General features: G+C 40.6%; 1 protein-coding gene across 1 annotated transcript in view; it reads right to left on the bottom strand.

Annotated features, from left to right (window-relative positions):
- Positions 1–18,004, bottom strand: part of LOC127618244 (protein kinase C epsilon type-like) — a 146,329-nt gene that overhangs the window by 19,057 nt on the left and 109,268 nt on the right. The window contains exon 11 of the mRNA XM_052090599.1: positions 6,189–6,343. Within this exon, the coding sequence (XP_051946559.1) occupies positions 6,189–6,343 (155 nt within the window). The remainder of the gene's footprint in view (positions 1–6,188; positions 6,344–18,004) is intronic.

The following is an 18,004-nucleotide window of genomic DNA, read 5'->3' on the forward strand; positions in this document are numbered from 1 at the left end:
CTCAATCACTGCAACAACTTCTATGCTGATAATATAATTTGAATTAAATAAATAAATAAAAAAGAACACAAAATAGAAACAAGTATTTGCATATCTGTACTTTTGATTCAAATCCTTATCGTTCCTGGGATATAGCTCTTGTGAAAACGTCCCTATGTGAGCACAACCACTGGGTTTCCCTGTAACCAATACGTAACAATTGAGACTGTTGTCATGAACACACATACAGTAGACTCACTGTTGACTGAGAGAAATGTGTTTTGTGCCAAAAAGGTTTTCAGGTCCCTGGGGAGATATTGGTGTCCAAGACACCTTATTATTTTGTGATCCCTATTTACAGTATGAAGTGCCTATACAATTTATGTTTCCTTTGTTTTTTCCTGTTCTAGGTCAGAGCAGATTATAATTAGAAGGGGGGCCCGATCAATCAATCTCCCATCATGCTTTGGTCTTTAAGTGACCATCAAGGAGGACAATCACTTGTCTAGCATTTGATGATCTAGTATTCCCATCATGAGGTATTCAACAGCACTGGCGCCTGAGGTGAATTTGAGGTATACGATTGGACGTTCATGTATGTGTGTGTGTGTTTGCTGTTATTCTTATATTACACAATAAGCCATTCATATTGGCTTGAATCACATCCTGTCCAGTTTTCACTTTCTTGCCAAAGAAACATCATGTCAGTCTGTAAACAAGGGTCAGACAGCTGTGAGGTGGTACAGAGACATGAATGGATGTCATGGCAGTCGTCCAAGCCCTTGTGTTCATAAATAAAACCTGCACATAATGTCAATGACTTCAGTCAATTAAGTTAATTAATTCAGACAATGAAGCTGTATCAGTAAAGGTCTGGCTTGTCTGTCTGATGTGGATGTGTCGCACATAACTCTCATAGCAACAGATTGAGGAGCTTCAGTTTGACTGAATAATATATCTGCAACTATTTGCACTGGGGTGTAAATAGATATACCATTATTTGCAGCATGGTGCTGTATTGTACTGTACTGTAGCATCTGCCTTAAAATAATCATTACTGATGTACACAGACATATAGTGCATTTGTACATTACATTTTAATTTGACTTAAAACATTTTAAAATGTGAAGGACAATAAAACATTTAGTTAAACGTTAGTTTCTTAACTTTAGCTTTGGTTGAAGTTAACTTACAGAAACACTCTTTTAAAGGTTTTTTACTTTCTTAAGATGTGAGTGGTGCGTACCCATGCAAAACTCTCCACCACAAGGGTTGCTAAGGTGTTCCGAGTGGTATTCAGCATGTTGCTATGTGATTGGTAGGGTGTTATGGTGGTTGCTTGGGCATTCCCATATGGTTGCTAATGTGTTCTAAGTGTTTTTTTAGCATGTTGCTATGTGATTGATAAGGTGTTATGGGTGGTTGCTTGGTGATTGTTTACTGGCAAAAGAGCCCAACCCCAAATCCATAGAAACGGCCCGGGTCCCTCTTTTAATGTAAAAATACACATTTTTATCTGGAAAAGAATCACAGTCTGACCGCATAAAAAAACAATATCACATAATTCACACCTCTCCACAACAACCTGATCTGCTTGAGCACAATTGCTGTCTGTATCAAAAATACGCTAGCTTTAGCCTTTTGGGTTTTCAGCCATTTATCAGGTCTCGTCCTTTTTTGTCTGTATTGTTGGTGAAACTTTTTCCTTACTTCTTGTAATTCAAAATCTAGTTTCTTCTATAATAAATTTCAAACAAAGTTGCATCTAGATCTATTCAACCTTTGCTTGTGAAACCGACATTCCAGTTTATCTGTTGAACATACCAATGACATGGCGTAGGAGTCTCAAGAGCAGATTCTTCTATTAAATTAAAGGGGAAAAATAATAAACTTGCTGTAAGTAAAACCACTAGACCTCTGCTTGACCTTTTCAACTGAAGTGTACTACTTTCATAAGAATCCCCCATTTCCCTGGATCCAGGAAAACAGTCCTGGGGGAGGAGGTACATTTAATTCAATACCACATTAAACTCCAAATGAGATTCTTCCTGTCCATGACCAACAAGAGCTTAAGAGCAGGCCGAGAATGGGTGGGTGAGGAAACTCATGTCAATGGGTTCAACGAGGGTCGGAGGGTGACGGGAAGAAGGGGTCATGAAACCTTGGGCTCCAGTGTTTTAGACCCGTTCTATGTGTTATGACTTTGAGATCATTACAATATACTCGGAGATGTGTTAGTATTATGTGTTAACAGTTGTGTGATTCAAGTACTTAGAAATATATTGATAATTGAAGAATAAACCTATAGTACACATTTACTTGTCTATGCCTATACCAGCAAGCCTGTAAACTTGTATGCGTTAAGCTGTATATAAAACATATGCACACTCACATTTTTGAAGGGATATTTTTGGACAGTAAATATGGAATCCAACATTCAAATTATCCCAAGCAAAGCCCCTTCCAGCCCCAGAAGCACTGCCGTTGTGTGTGGTTAATGACAAACAATTGAGTGGGTAAACAAACTGTCTGGGAACGAATAAATCATTGCACATAGCTCAAAGTAAACAACCTGAGGTAAACAAGGCAGACAAGGGCTCCTGACTCTAGGCAAAATAGTTACTAAATATACAAAACTCCAGTTCTTGTAATACAAACTCCATTTGATTTGCTTGAGACATAATCTGTGCAGGATTGCGTGACAGCTCGCTGAGAAAATAAATGATCTGGATGACGGATTAAACTTCAGGAAACACTTGGAACGGATGGTTATTTTCAGTCCCAAAAATGATCAGGCTAAAATTTCAGGAAATTACCAAGAAAATTGTATTTTATATGCATTACAATGGTATTTTGGCAGAGGTCATTTTTTTCATTGTATTTGATATGATTTAACAATGATGCTATGTCTATCAGTAAGGAAAAACAGCACAAGAGGAAAGAATACAATTTGTGTTATGAAACTAAGCAGTGTCTGAATGTTTTTTGACCCTGCCTGTTCAATGGCCAATTGACCTTTTACTAAGCTCTGCATTAAAAACATAACTGACCAATCCTGCCTTTACAATGGTCATATTATTAGACAAGCTTTTACTCTTTTCTAATGTATGTCTATAGAAGTCATGTGTGTTTTACAAGGAATAAGTCAGTACAGACTTGAAAATTCTCTCATCTTTTACTCACCCTCATGCCGAGTTAAACTCATACAACTTTCTTCTGTAGAACCCAAATGGAGATATTTTTGAAGGATGTATGGTTTGTTTTTGTCCATTTTCTTGGTGTCCTGTACAAAATATCTAAACATCCTTAAAATAAAACTAATTTATTCAAAAGGCAAAATGGTGTAAGACCATTCAGAGAATTGTACTTGAAGGTTATACATTTTTTTTTGTTTAAAATTTTTCTTGTTTCAAACATGTACAACCCCTGGCAAAAATGATGGAATCACCACACTTGGAGGATGTTCACCCAGATTTTTTACTTCGTAGCAAATGAACAAATCAAAGATATGAGACAAAAACATTTTGTTAAAACACTGAACATTCTGGCTTCATGATATATACCTCAAACAAACTGAATTACATTATTTTAATTAATGGCATATTTTTTCCAGATCAAAAATGAAAGGAAAAAATGATGGAATCACTCAATGTTGAGGAATGAATTATGGAATCACCTTGTGATTTGCATTTCTAAAAGTCTAAAAATGCAAATTAGTCTGCAGTTAAAAGAGAGGGTTTACAGACTTTAACGAGCTGTTGACTCGGCTAACTGAAAGGAAACATGGCCCTAACAAGAGAGTTGTCAATTGAAACAATGGAAAGGATTATAAAACTCCTTCAAGAAGGAAATCCAACACAGGAGTGTGGAAAAAGAAGTTGGTTGTTCCCAGTCAGCTGTGTCTAAAATTTGGTGCAAGTATAAACAAAATGTGAAGGTTAGGTAAACCAAGGAAGATGTCAGATCGTCAGGATAGAAAACTCAAAGCAATATGCCTTGAAAATAGAGAACAAATGAAAAACAAATGAGTGGAAACAGGAACGAAAAGCCAAACGAAAACCAGCACTAACACCTAAACAGACGAAATCAAGGCTACAGTGGCTAAAGAGAAGCAATCATGTAGTGTGGATGATTGGATGAAAGTGATGTTCAGTGATGAATCACGAATCTGCATTGGCCAAGGCGATGATGCTGGAACTTTTGTCTAGTGCCGTTCTAATGAAACATCTAAAGATGACTGCCTGAAGAAAACCATCAAGTTTCCCCGCTAATTTATGATATAGGGTTGGTTGCATGTCAGGTAAAGGACCAGGGGAGATGACAATCATTACCTCAACAGTCAATGCAGAGGTGACATTTACATTTTGGACACTTTCTCATTCCATCGACAGAAAATAGTTTTGGTGATGATGAAATCATTTATCAGGATTTACCACAGAGCAAAGAGTGTTAAAACTTTTCTTCATGAAAGGCACGTCAACTTAACGACATGGCCAGCAAACAGTCCGGACCTCAATCCAATTGAAAATGTATGGTAGTAACTGAAAAGATTGCATGACAAGGCTCCATCCAGCAATCCTGATCTGTCAGCTGCTATTCAAGAAAGTTGGAACCTTCTTGATGGAGAATATTGTTTTTCATTAGTGAAGTTCAAGCCTCAAAGAATTCAGGTCATCCAAAAAAGCCAGAGGAGGAGCAACAAAGTACTAATTGTGACTTTTTTTCCTCAACATTGAGTGATTTCACATTTATTTCCTCTACTTTATCTGGAAACCAAATATGCCATTAATAAAAATAATGTAATTTGTTTGAGGGATGTTTCACGAAGCAAGAATGTTCAGCTATTAAATAAAACATTTTTTTGTCGTATCTGTGATTTGTTTATTTGCTACGAAGTGAAAAAGCTTGTATAAGCTCACTTAAAGAAATATTCTCTGAAAACAAATTGTAATATCTTACGTAGTTCTGCTTCTTAAGTACGTTAATCTTTCTTTAAGGACGTTTAATATTTTTATTGGAAAACAAGAATTGTTTTGTTTTTTTGCAGTCTACAATGTAAGTCAATGGGGTCCAAAACATCCAATCACCAAGACGTACACAAAGGCAGCACAAACATAATCTATGCGACTCAAGTGGTTAAATGAATGTCTTATGAAGTGATATAATCTCTTTTGGTGAGAAACAGACCAAAAATGAAATCCTTATTCACTATAAATCTTGACATCTGGCCCAACTGGAACACAGGACATGATTCAAGATGGTGATGCTTGTTGTGGTTGCAGGTCCTCAATCCCGGTATCATTGAACAGCCATAAGACATTGCATTTTCTTGTGTTTACTTTCAACCTTTTGGTGACTGTGGTACATTTTAAAATTATCCCCAAAACTCAACCGCAGCTAACATTTTAACTTGTGTCTGCATTTTCAAAATAGCCCAACTGGGCATGAAAACAGTGAACCTGGCAACACTGTTTCTGGTTCGTGTACGGGACTCTGCGTCAAGCACATGGAAATGTGAGAACAAGCTTCTCTCATGAACGTGCCAAGGAGACTGTGGATGTCAAAATTGAAAGTGAATAAGGTCTGACATCTGGCCCAACTGGAACACAGGACCCTATTGACTTACATTGTATGGACAAAAGCACTTCATCCGCTCTTCAAAATATCTTTGTTTGTGTTCCACAGAAGAAATTAATACGAAACTGAGATGGCATGAGGGTGAATAAAAGAGTCAATTATCATTATTGGGTGAACTATTCCTTCAAAAACCAGACATTAATATGTTTATTTATTGACTCAGGTCATAGTAGAGGTGATGATAATGAAACAGTTTGAAGAAATGTAGCAGTTCACTTCTGTTCACATGCATTAATGTTATCTGTTGTAATAGCCTTCAAATGGGGCTTTTCCTTTTTCAATTTTATCTGATTAGCATTCACATTGATTCGGATTTGCAGCCAAATTTTCTGCCATATTACTGAGTAATTGCACAATTTCTTTAAAGAACAACAGCAGATAAAATGCTCTTCAATGTAACACTTTATTCTAACCCACAAAAGACATTATCCATTCACTTTTTGCAACTCTATGAGCACATATTACTGAGCTGTTTACGGCCATCCCCAATTCATTCCTATGGTAGGTTCTTTTAAACCCGTCTGAGTCACAGTCCAGAGAAGGGTCAAATGCCTTACAGTGTATTACTGTACCTGTAAATGACACCATTCTGGTGCAGGAACATGAGGGCAGAGGTCATCTCAGCAGCATAAAACCGGGAACGAGCTTCATCGAATTTGCGTGAACGCTGTATCTGGAACATCAGGTCTCCACCATTCACATACTCCATGACGAAGAACAGACGATCCTGAGAAAAATAAAAAGAGGAACGTTTCATAACATTGTTAATTACATACCTTTTCTCATTTAATTGTCATTTAATTAGAACAATTTCTAAGAAGTGTTCATCAAAGTATGCTTGATTTAACAAACAGTAGAACTCTGAATATCTTTCTGAAATGGATGTAATTTATAGTCCATACAAGTAGGGATGAGATCTTATAAAGTAATTGATCAATTCTAGGGATGGGACGATATGGTTATCTCATGATTCGGTTCGATATACAATATGAGATTCACAATTCAATATTATCTCGATAAAATATGATAACATTTAAATGAGAAAGTATGGCAGAATTTTTTTTCATAATTTGTACATAATTTTGCATCAAATTAAAGTTCTTTAAAACCCCTTAACTGGCACCATCCCTTATTTGGGAAGTTTTTCTGTTTTGTTTTTTATTTTAATGTTTATAGGACTATATTACCTTCAAATCCTACCTTAATTATAATAAACCTTATATTATTTGAAAGCTCTAAATCTCTACTTTTGAAATACGCCCACTGTTTTAGGATTTGAATGATGTAATTACAGCAATGCATTACTTAGTGCCAAAAGTGGTCACCAAAAAAAAAGAATAAAATATCATAATGGAAACAAGGACATTCATTATGAAATTGCGAATACAATCATGCAATCATCTGTCTTGCTTTGTATCACAAAAGGTTCAAAACATAACATCCATCAAGAGATTTTGTCCAAAAGTACTGAGAATATAAAGAAATATAAATAGTTTCTCCAAGGTTGATGTATCATGTTTGCAAAGAGAATTATGATGTATGTTCATATGTTCTTTCTTTGCTATGTTTCCTTTGTATAACAGCCCAGCGACATGTTTGTAGTCTTTTGAACAAGGGTTTTTGTAGTTTCTGAATAGGGACAGCCCACCTCAAAACGTTTTGTCCAATGATGGTAAGTGCGTCTTTCAGAAAAGCCAATTAGGACTGGGGCAGTTTGGAACACCCTTTCCTGTGTTATCACACCAATCGGAATCTTAAATTTTGAAAACATACAGCCAATGAAAAAACTTTTATTTCAGTTGTTTCAGCAGAGACAAATCATTGATTTCTATCAGATTCATTTAGGCAAAACAATCTTACTCAAATTATTGTAATACACTCTTTATTTTATTGTTTTCTTTTCTTTTCTCTTTTTTTGATGTGAAAAAGGTCTCCAGATGATACTTTTGATAAGGACTAGACTAGCGAGCAACCATTCCCCAAGTAGACCTTGGATGTCACCAAGTGGCCTTTTTTTGTACTGTGTCTAAACAAACTGTCAGTGCGACCTCATATTTTGTTAAATCAAGCTCAAATTTGAAACATAACTTGATTAGATGTATGACTTTGATTTTCTGCCATTTTTAAGGTGACCAGACAAAGCTTATATATATATTTTTTATAAAAGAAAAACATTTGGTGCAAGTTTAGTGCAGTACATTTTCATTACAATAACTTTTTATTTACTTAAATTATATCAATTATTTCACTTGTGCAATAAACCAATAAATCTTCTTTCAAACAAGACCAAGATTATGCCAGCAGTCCAAAGAATTCATGAATTACCACCCTTTAAGTTTTTAATCAACAAGTAGAGCTTGGATGACATCCAGTGGCCATGTTAGGTACTGCGCATAAACAAAATGTTATAGCAAACCATTTTTTTGGCATATCAAGCTAAAGGTTTATACACAACTTTGTGAGACTTATGGCTTTTACTTCATAACAAACCAGAGATGGTTTTTACAATATTTTTTATAAAGAGATAAAAGTTTGGAGTAGTATATTTTCATTCAAATAACCTTAAACCTCTATAACTTTTTTATTTCACTTATATCAATTATGTCACTTAAACAATAAACCACTAAGTGTCTTCTTTCAAACAAGATCAATATTAGGTTTGTAGTCCAAAGCATTCATGAATTACAACCATTTAAATCTGTGAATGTCATTTTCTGGCAAATCCTCTAAAATGGGGGTGCCAGTTTATACACAATTTAAATGATCAAAGTTTAAATAATAGAGGTTCTCATATACTTTTCACTATAAGAAAATATCACAAAAAAAATAAGCATTTTACATTTAGTTAAAATAAATATCTCTTTTTACTTATTTATGAGACTGTAAAGAACAGAAAGGTTGTTAAAAGATACATTATTCAGTGAAAGTGGAGTGCGCAATCTCATCTTTAATAGACACACGGAAGAAATGGCCCATTTTATTTTCAAGCACTTTTCAATAAAACAAGGTGATTTTCCAGGTATTCCAGTACTTAAATTTCTAAAAGCTAAATTCAAGCACTTTAAGCAATTCAAGGACCTTGTGTGAACTCTGTAAAAAAATAATTGAATAAAAGTGGTTGGCTAAGGAACGTCGCCTTGTCGTACCAAAACAAAGAGGCACCAAAACACTTTCCCGAACTTTCAGTTTCATCATACCACGTTGGTGGAATGACCTTCCCAACTCAATCCGGGAAGCTGACTCACTCTCTATCTTCAAAAAACGGCTAAAAACACATCTTTTCCAAAAGCACTTAACCAAAAGCACAAAAGCACGGTCACAAAAAAAAAAAGAAAAAAAAAAGAAAAATTATTTACATTTCTATCAGGAAGACACGCAGGCTTGAGTGAGGTTTAAGATGGCATTTATTTGATAGATGTAAAACAAAGTTATGTCTCTCTTTGGCGTAGGCCCCGTCCGGTGGTCCGAGGGAGTTGTGCCCGGAAACGTCATATCCTGCCGGAGATAGGAGGCAGGGGCGAGGAGCCTACCCCCGTGCGGGACAGGGCTCAGCTGGTAGTGGTGGGGTGGCGGAGGTTGCCTGTGTTTTAGCGCACTGCAACAGCAATGTGATTGATTGTGAGCAGACTCATAAAGCGATGGCTTACATGCGATTGGCTAGGAATTACCCCGCTAATGAAGTGATGATGTTCAGCTGCTAGTCTTCCCGCTAGAACTACGCTGCTCTACGTTGCACTTCCATTTCTTGTTGCACTTAAATCAGTTTTGTATACTACTCTGATGATAGTTAAACTTTGTAGTATGGCACTTTTCGTACCACTGTCTACTTAAGATGATTCGCTTATGTTTTCCTCTTTTGTAAGTCGCTTTGGATAAAAGCATCTGCCAAATGAATAAATGTAAAAGTGGGGTAAAATCAAGCGAAAGAGAGATTATGATGTTTGACAGGCCATTTCATTTATGATCATGTGGACAGAATAAAACGTTTCAAATGACAAAATATTGAGTTTTGCCTTGATATGGTTTGTAATTTTTTGGTTCGTTATATATCAAAATTCGATATATCGTTCCATCCCTAATTCTGGTTCTGATTCAATATTTCTACACATTTCCAGTTCCCTAATGATAACAAAAACAATTAATTTAATACTATTGAGGAAGCACTACACAATAATTAGTCCTAACTATATACTAGTAACAAAACATACTGATCAAAAACAATACATTTTTGTGTGTAATATTTTAATGTTCATTGTTAATTTTTTTTATTTTATTCAATTATTATATATTTTTTTATATAGCAGTACCATGTATTAAATCAAAACTATGTTCCGAACTTAACATTTGACTTGATTTACAGCTGGACAAGATGAAAGTAATGACTTTCAGTTCAGAGAGTCATGAACCGCTCTGGGCTTCGTTTCCCAATAACAATTGATCTTAACGGTTGAGCATTTTCTACGAAAGATTTTACGAACTTTTGTTATTTTTATGTGTGCTTCCCACAACTGCACTTAACCAGTGTTTTTAGCAAGCCAGTTCACTCAGCAACCATTTTTGGAACACCTCCGGGCAGCTATGTAAACAAGTGGCATAAAATTACAGCTCCATCTACTTGATTGGGGTAAGATCGAAATCTCCAAACAGTTGGTTAAGATTACAATCAAATGACATATTTCAAATCAGCAGTAAAATCTGACAACACTGGTATTATAAATTGTGCTTCTTTACCTCAGATTACGCTAAAAAAATATTTTTTCCCAGCTTGTATAGCTAATGCGCATTATCTTGCGTTGATTGACAGATGATGTCTGAATCTAAAAGGTGACTGGCTCTTTTACTTGAAAGTTGGGACTTCCTTTTCTACATCCGTTGACAGTTGGGCATTCCAATTTCTTCCGTTCATTCTAATAGATGTGTCCTGTCTCAAACATAAAGGGTAATGCACTCTTTATGTGAAAATACATTTTGATAGCTGACAAAATCCAAACATAACCCAGAACTGAGGTTAAAAGGCAAACATGCTTCCGAAAAGAATATAAATGTATAGAAGTTAAAAGTCAATGGAAGAACGGCATCCAGCCATTCTCAGAACATATGAACCCATTGCCCTGTTCCGCAGAATAGAAAATAACTCATTATCTGCAATGGGTCATGCACATAATTTCAAAGATGTATATCATACCCACACATACTGAAAGTACAGCTATGTGACTCATGTCCTAGTCAGCAGACGTACAGGCTGGCTCAGGAAATATGCAGCCCTGTTTTTGAAATCAATGTGACTAACCAATAATTTACATACCCTGCAGACATTGTTAAAATGTGTTTGGTTTATAAGCGGCATTATGTCGAAGAAAACTATTGAAACTATTTCATGAATTTAATCTCTTGAATTGTTTCTATTAAAAAGATACTAAATATTCTATCAACATGTCATGTCTTGTGTTGTCTTGTCATAATATGTTTTGTTCTTGTTCTTTCCCTCTACTCTTTCACCCTCTGCTGACCCTTTTAGGTTATTTCTCCCCCTTTCCCTCTTCCTCCAGCTGCTCCTCATCTCCCCTTAATTCTCCGTTAATTCTCTTCCCACCTGTTCCTGCTTCCCGCTGATTTAGATCTCTACTTCTTTCTCTGCTTTCGCTGTTGTCGTTGTCTGAGTCTCACTAGAGTTTCACACGTTGATACAACCACTGTCTTGCTTGTCGCTGTCCAGTCCTGTCCTGTTGGCATCCGCCACTCTACGCTATCTGTTCACTGATAATTATCTGGATATATTTGTGTTCTGTTCAGTGCGCCCTGCGCTGCTAGAGGCCTGGACACCACTGTCTCACCTCGACCCTTGTCTACCCCTGGGGAGCCTACTGCCTGTCGGCGCAACACTACAACCCCCGGCTGCTGCCTAAAGGGACACTCCCTGAGAAGCTCTGAAGAAGCTTCCTTTATTTTTTCGCCCTCTCTGCGGGTTGTTTATGTTGAGCTATACCTCTCAAGGAGGAGATTTGTGTTCATCTTTTGCTTCATAAGAATTCTCATTAAAGATTCTATTTTCATTGACATCGCTCTTGGGTCCTCACTTACCTTCATAACAGTAGACTCAGACCAAGATGGACCCAGTGACTCCGGATCCTTTACGGTCAGCCGTCAAGTTCCAGGGCGCGATGCTGGGCAGACACGAGATGGAGCTATCTGCTGCGCGACATGCCGTCGAGACCCTGGCTGCTCAAGTCGCCGACCTGACAGGTCAGGTACACCTTCTTCGCCTTGATTCATCGGTCGCCTCCAAGACTCCTGTGCCTCCTGAACCCAGGATCAATAACCGGCCGTGCTATGCTGGTGAGCCCACAGAATGCCGCGCGTTTCTCACCCAGTGTGTAGTTTTTTTTCTCCAGCCCACCACTTACTCCCAGAGCAGAGCTCGTATCGCCTATGTATTATCTCTCCTTTCTGGATGGGCTCGAGAGTGGGGAACGACCATCTGGGAGTCGGAGGCTGATTGTTTGACCCAATATCAGGACTTTAAGGAAGAGATGATACGGGTTTTTGACCGTTCTGTTTTTGGAGAAGAGGCTTCTCGGGTCTTGTCTTCATTTTGTCAGGATAGGCGGTCCGTCACTGATTACTCCATTGAGTTCCGGATTCGTGCTGCCTCCTGCGATTGGAACGAGCTGGCGTTACTCGCCCGCTTTCTGGAGGGTCTCTGTGCGGAGGTCAAGGATGAGATTCTCTCGAGAGGTCCCTTCCCGTGTGGATTCCGTGATTGAACTCGCCATTCGTATTGAGAAACGCTTCAACCTTCATCGCCGAGCTCGTAGAGGGGAGCTACTTGTGAGCGCTACAACTCTGGCCTCTCCCTAAAGGGATTGCACTACCTTTCCTGTCCATCTCCGCTGGACCGGTTCTTCAGCCACCTGCAGGGCTTTGATTGACTCTGGGGCGGAGGGCTGTTTCATGGACGAGACCTGGGCTCGGGAACACTGTATCCCTCTTAGGGTTTTAGGAGAGCCTACGGCCCTTTTCGCCTTGGACGGTAGTTCCCTCCCCAGGATTCAGCGTGAGACGTTACCTTTAACCCTCACTGTCTCTGGTAATCACAGCGAGACCATTTTCTTTTTTATTTTCCAGTCACCATTTGCTCCTATAGTATTAGGCCATCCCTGGTTAGTTCGACATAATCCCTCTATTAATTGGTCTAAAAATACCATCCTTTCTTGGAGTGTTTCTTGTCATGTTAAATGTCTGCTATTCCCCCCATCTCCTCTGTCTCTCTTTCTCAGGAGGAGCCTGGCGATTTGACAGGGGTGCCGGAGGAATATCACGATCTGCGGACGGTGTTCTGTCGTTCCCGGGCCGCTTCTCTTCCTCCGCATCGTTCGTATGACTGTAAGATCGAGCTTCTCCCGGGAACCACTCCCCCCCGCGGAAGACTTTACTCGCTGTCGGTCCCCGAGCGTCAGGCTCTCGAAGATTATTTATCCACTGCGCTCGACGCCGGTACCATTGTTCCCTCCTCTTCTCCCACCGGGGCGGGGGGTTTTTGTTAAGAAGAAGGATGGGTCCCTGCGCTCGTGCATTGATTATCGGGGGCTGAATGACATAACAGTCAAGAATCGTTACCCGCTCCCTCTTATGTCTTCAGCTTTCGAGATCTTGCAGGGGGCCAAGTTTTTTACCAAATTGGATCTGCGTAACGCTTACCATCTCGTACGCATTAGGGAGGGGGACGAGTGGAAGACTGCGTTTAACACCCCGTTAGGACACTTTGAATATCGGGTCTTTCCGTTCGGCCTCGTAAATGCCCCAGCTGTCTTTCAGGCGCTGATCAACGACATCCTAAGAGACATGCTGAACATTTTTGTTTGTTTATCTTGACGATATTTTGATTTTCTCGCCGCCACTCCAGATTCATGTCTTGCATGTTCGCCGTGTCCTTCAACGTTTATTAGAGAACCGTCTTTACGTGAAGGCTGAGAAGTGCACCTTCCATGTTCCTTCTGTCGTTTTTCTCGGTTCGGTCATTTCCGCTGAGGGCATTAAGATGGATTCCGCCAAGGTCCAAGCCGTTATAGACTGGCCCGCACCCAAGTCACGCGTCGAGCTGCAGCGTTTTCTCGGCTTCGCTAATTTTTATCGACGCTTTATCTGCAATTTCAGTCAGGTGGTCTCTCCCCTAACAGCCCTCACGTCCGTCAAGACGTGCTTTAGATGGTCCGCTTCCGCTCAGAGGGCTTTTGACCTCCTCAAGAGCCGCTTTACGTCCGCGCCCATCCTTGTCACCCCTGATTTGTCCAGACAGTTCATTGTCGAGGTTGACGCGTCCGAAGTAGGCGTAGGAGCTATTATTTCCCAGCGCTCTCTCTCTGACAACAAGGTCCACCCGTGTGCCTTCTTCTCTCATCGCCTGTCACCGTCTGAGCGTAATTACGATGTGGGTAACCGTGAGCTGCTCGCCATATGCCTAGCTCTAGGCGAATGGTGACAGTGGTTGGAGGGGGCGACCGTTCCGTTTATCGTTTGGACTGACCATAGAAACCTAGAGTACATTCGCTCCGCCAAACGACTTAATGCGCGCCAGGCTCGCTGGGCTCTTTTTTTTACTCGGTTCGACTTTGTTATCTCCTACCGCCCGGGCTCTAAGAACGTCAAGCCTGATGCCTTATCGCGTCTCTTTTCTTCAGAAGCCTCCGCGGACCCTGAAGGAGTCCTCCCTGAGGGTCGTGTCGTCGGGGCGACTGTCTGGGGGATCGAGAGACAGGTTAAGCAAGCGCTCGCTCGCACTCCTTCGCCGCGCAACTGTCCTAGACATCTCCTTTTCGTTCCCACCCCCACCCGCCTGGCCGTCCTTCAGTGGGCTCACTCGGCCAAGTTGGCAGGCCACCCCGGCGTTCGGGGGTACGCTCGCTTCCATTCGCCAGCGTTTCTGGTGGCCCACTCGAGAACGTGATACGCGTCGTTTCGTGGCGGCTTGCTCCGTCTGCGCGCAGACTAAGTCCGGGAACTCCCCCCCCCTGCCAGTCTCCTCAGACCACTTCCTATCCCCTCACGACCGTGGTCTCACATTGCCCTAGACTTCATCACCGGTCTTCCCTTTTCGGCAGGTAAAACGGTAATTCTCACGGTTATCGATCGTTTCTCCAAGGCGGCCCATTTTATTCCCCTCACTAAACTCCCCTCCGCCAAGGAGACGGCGCAAATTATCATCGAAAACGTTTTCAAAATTCATGGCCTCCCCTCCGACATCGTTTCGGACAGGGGTCCGCAGTTCACCTCTCAGTTTTGGAGGGAGTTTTGTCGTTTGATTGGGGCTTCCGTCAGTCTCTCGTCCGGCTTCCACCCTCAGTCTAACGGTCAAGCCGAACGGGCCAATCAGACTGTTGGTCGCATCTTGCGCAGTCTTTCCTTCCGTAACCCCGCGTCCTGGGCTGAGCACCTTCCCTGGGCTGAATACGCCCATAACTCCCTTCCGTCGTCCGCCACCGGTCTGTCTCCCTTTCAGAGTAGCCTTGGTTACCAACCTCCGCTGTTCGCATCTCAGCTCACCGACTCCGACGTTCCCTCCACTCAGGCTTTCGTCCAACGCTGTGAGCGCACCTGGAGGGGTGTCAGGTCAGCCCTGTGCCGTTATAGGGCCCAGACTGTTAAGGCTGCCAACAAGCGTAGAACTAAGAGCCCTAGATACTGTCGCAGTCAAAAGGTGTGGCTCTCTACCCTCAACCTCCCCCTAAAATCCGCCTCTCGTAAGTTGACCCCGCGCTTCATCGGCCCGTTCCGTATTTCTCAAATCGTTAGTCCTGTTGCAGTACGACTCCTTCTCCCCCGCTATCTGCGTCGTATCCACCCCGTTTTCCATGTCTCTTGTGTTAAGCCTGCTGTCCGCTCTCCCACTCGCCCCTCTTCCCCCCCCGTTAGAGTTGAGGGCGCGCCCATCTACAGGGTCCGCCAGATTCTTGACATGCGCCCCCGGGGTCGTGGTCATCAATTTCTGGTAGACTGGGAGGGTTACGGTCCCGAGGAGAGAAGTTGGGTTCCCTCTCGGGACGTGCTGGACTGTTCGCTGATCGCTGATTTCCTCCGGAACCGCCAGGTTTCCTCCTCGGGAGCGCCAGGAGGCGCTCGCTGAGGGGGGGGGTGGGAGGGTGGGTGGGTACTGTCATGTCTTGTGTTGTCTTGTCATAATATGTTTTGTTCTTGTTCTTTCCCTCTACTCTTTCGCCCTCTGCTGACCCTTTTAGGTTATTTCTCCCCCTTTCCCTCTTCCTCCAGCTGCTCCTCATCTCCCCTTAATTCTCCGTTAATTCTCTTCCCACCTGTTCCTGCTTCCCGCTGATTTAGATCTCTACTTCTTTCTCTGCTTTCGCTGTTGTCGTTGTCTGAGTCTCACTAGAGTTTCACACGTTGATACAACCACTGTCTTGCTTGTCGCTGTCCAGTCCTGTCCTGTTGGCATCCGCCACTCTACGCTATCTGTTCACTGATAATTATCTGGTTATATTTGTGTTCTGTTCAGTGCGCCCTGCGCTGCTAGAGGCCTGGACACCACTGTCTCACCTCAACCCTTGTCTACCCCTGGGGAGCCTACTGCCTGTCGGCGCAACACTACAACCCCCGGCTGCTGCCTAAAGGGACACTCCCTGAGAAGCACTGAAGAAGCTTCCTTTATTTTTTCGCCCTCTCTGCGGGTTGTTTATGTTGAGCTATACCTCTCAAGGAGGAGATTTGTGTTCATCTTTTGCTTCATTAAAGACTATTTTCATTGACATCGCTCTTGGGTCCTCACTTACCTTCATAACACAACAGAAACAAATAATCAGCAAACAAATTACATAAAAAATTCTAATGGGTCTCATTCAAAACAAAATATGTACAAATTATGTTTTTTTACCCTCAAAAAGTGCTCAAACAAAGTTTTGCAGAAAAGGTGCTCAAAATACATTTTTGCATAAAAAAAGAGCTCAAAATGATCATACAAAAGCTGCTCAAACTAAAATTGTCCCAAAACTATTTACACTTAATCCAATGTTGATTATTTTTTTTGTCTTCATCTAAAATATTTAGATCAATGTATATTTAGGGACCTGAAAAAATAATACCAATGTTAATTGTTAGGCATCTGACCAATAATAAAACAAAATAAAAAATCAGACATGCATGAATCATCACAGTATTTCACAGATATTTTGGAATTACTGTGAAGGTTTTTTATTGAGATGCAATGTTTTATTTCAAACGATTTTGTGCAAAAAGTTTTTCATGTGGTAACCTCCAAACTGGTTTTATTTCATTCAAAAATGTTATTTAATCTGACTACATTTACCTAAAAAATGTGTTTACACCAACAAAAGTAATTTTTATGTCTTAAATCAATTATAAATAGATCCTTGAGGAAACAATTGCAGATTACCAATCTTTTCAGTGTAATTATCTCTGAGATACAAGAAAGTATTTTTCCATTGAAAAAATCTCCTTCAAGCAATGTCTTTGAGGTGTGGAGGATTTTGCCATTAACACTCAATTAGTCTAATCCCATATTATTTTTTTCATTTAGCAGATGCTTTTATCCAAATTGACAATGAGGAATACAAATGAGGAATACAACAGAAGCAATTCATCCTAAGGAGGTAGAAATAGAAGAAATGCTGTAATACAAAGTTGCAAATTTCTTAGAGAAGATCAAGTAGAGAGTAAGGTGAGCAATTATGGTGAAAGAATAGATGTATTTTTTTTTTAAGAGGAAGTAAGACAGTTTTAAGTAAGCTTAGGTTAAGTGCTCATGAAATTGATGCTTCTTAAGATGTTTCCTGAAGGTCGCTAGAGAATCAGCTGCTCAGGTGAGGTTTGGTAGGCCATTTCACCAGCGAGGAACAGCTAATGTGAAGGTATGGGAGAGTGATTTTGTGCATCTTTGAGATGGTACCATAAGGTACCGCTTACCTGCTGATTGTAAGCTTCTGGAGGGCACATAAGATTTGATATTCCTTGCTACTTTAGTCCTGTATTATGAATTTAGACAAGAATAAACATGAAAAAAGTGTGAGTGATATTTTCATCAGTACAGGCTCCATATAACTGCCTCAAATCTGTGATATGAATGATATGGTTTTATTTTTGGTGATTTAAAATCATTATCTTAACTTGTGTAATTGTGCGGCAGTCTGCCTCGCCTTGTCCCATCGCTATGAAAGCGAATTTAAACAGGATGCTGAAATAGTTTGTTTAAATGTGCCCAGAGTCACAGCAAAGGCCCACCCAATCAAATGCCAATAAACATTTCCTGCCTCTAATTAAAAATGTACAGATACTGGCATCCCCACGCCATGCAAGAGAAAAGGCCTGATAGACAGATAACCACCAAGACCCAACAAGTTGCTATATATCAGCACGGGCCCCA

Source organism: Xyrauchen texanus, chromosome 24 (genome assembly GCF_025860055.1).
Source record: "Xyrauchen texanus isolate HMW12.3.18 chromosome 24, RBS_HiC_50CHRs, whole genome shotgun sequence".
In the NCBI taxonomy this organism is placed as follows: domain Eukaryota; kingdom Metazoa; phylum Chordata; class Actinopteri; order Cypriniformes; family Catostomidae; genus Xyrauchen; species Xyrauchen texanus.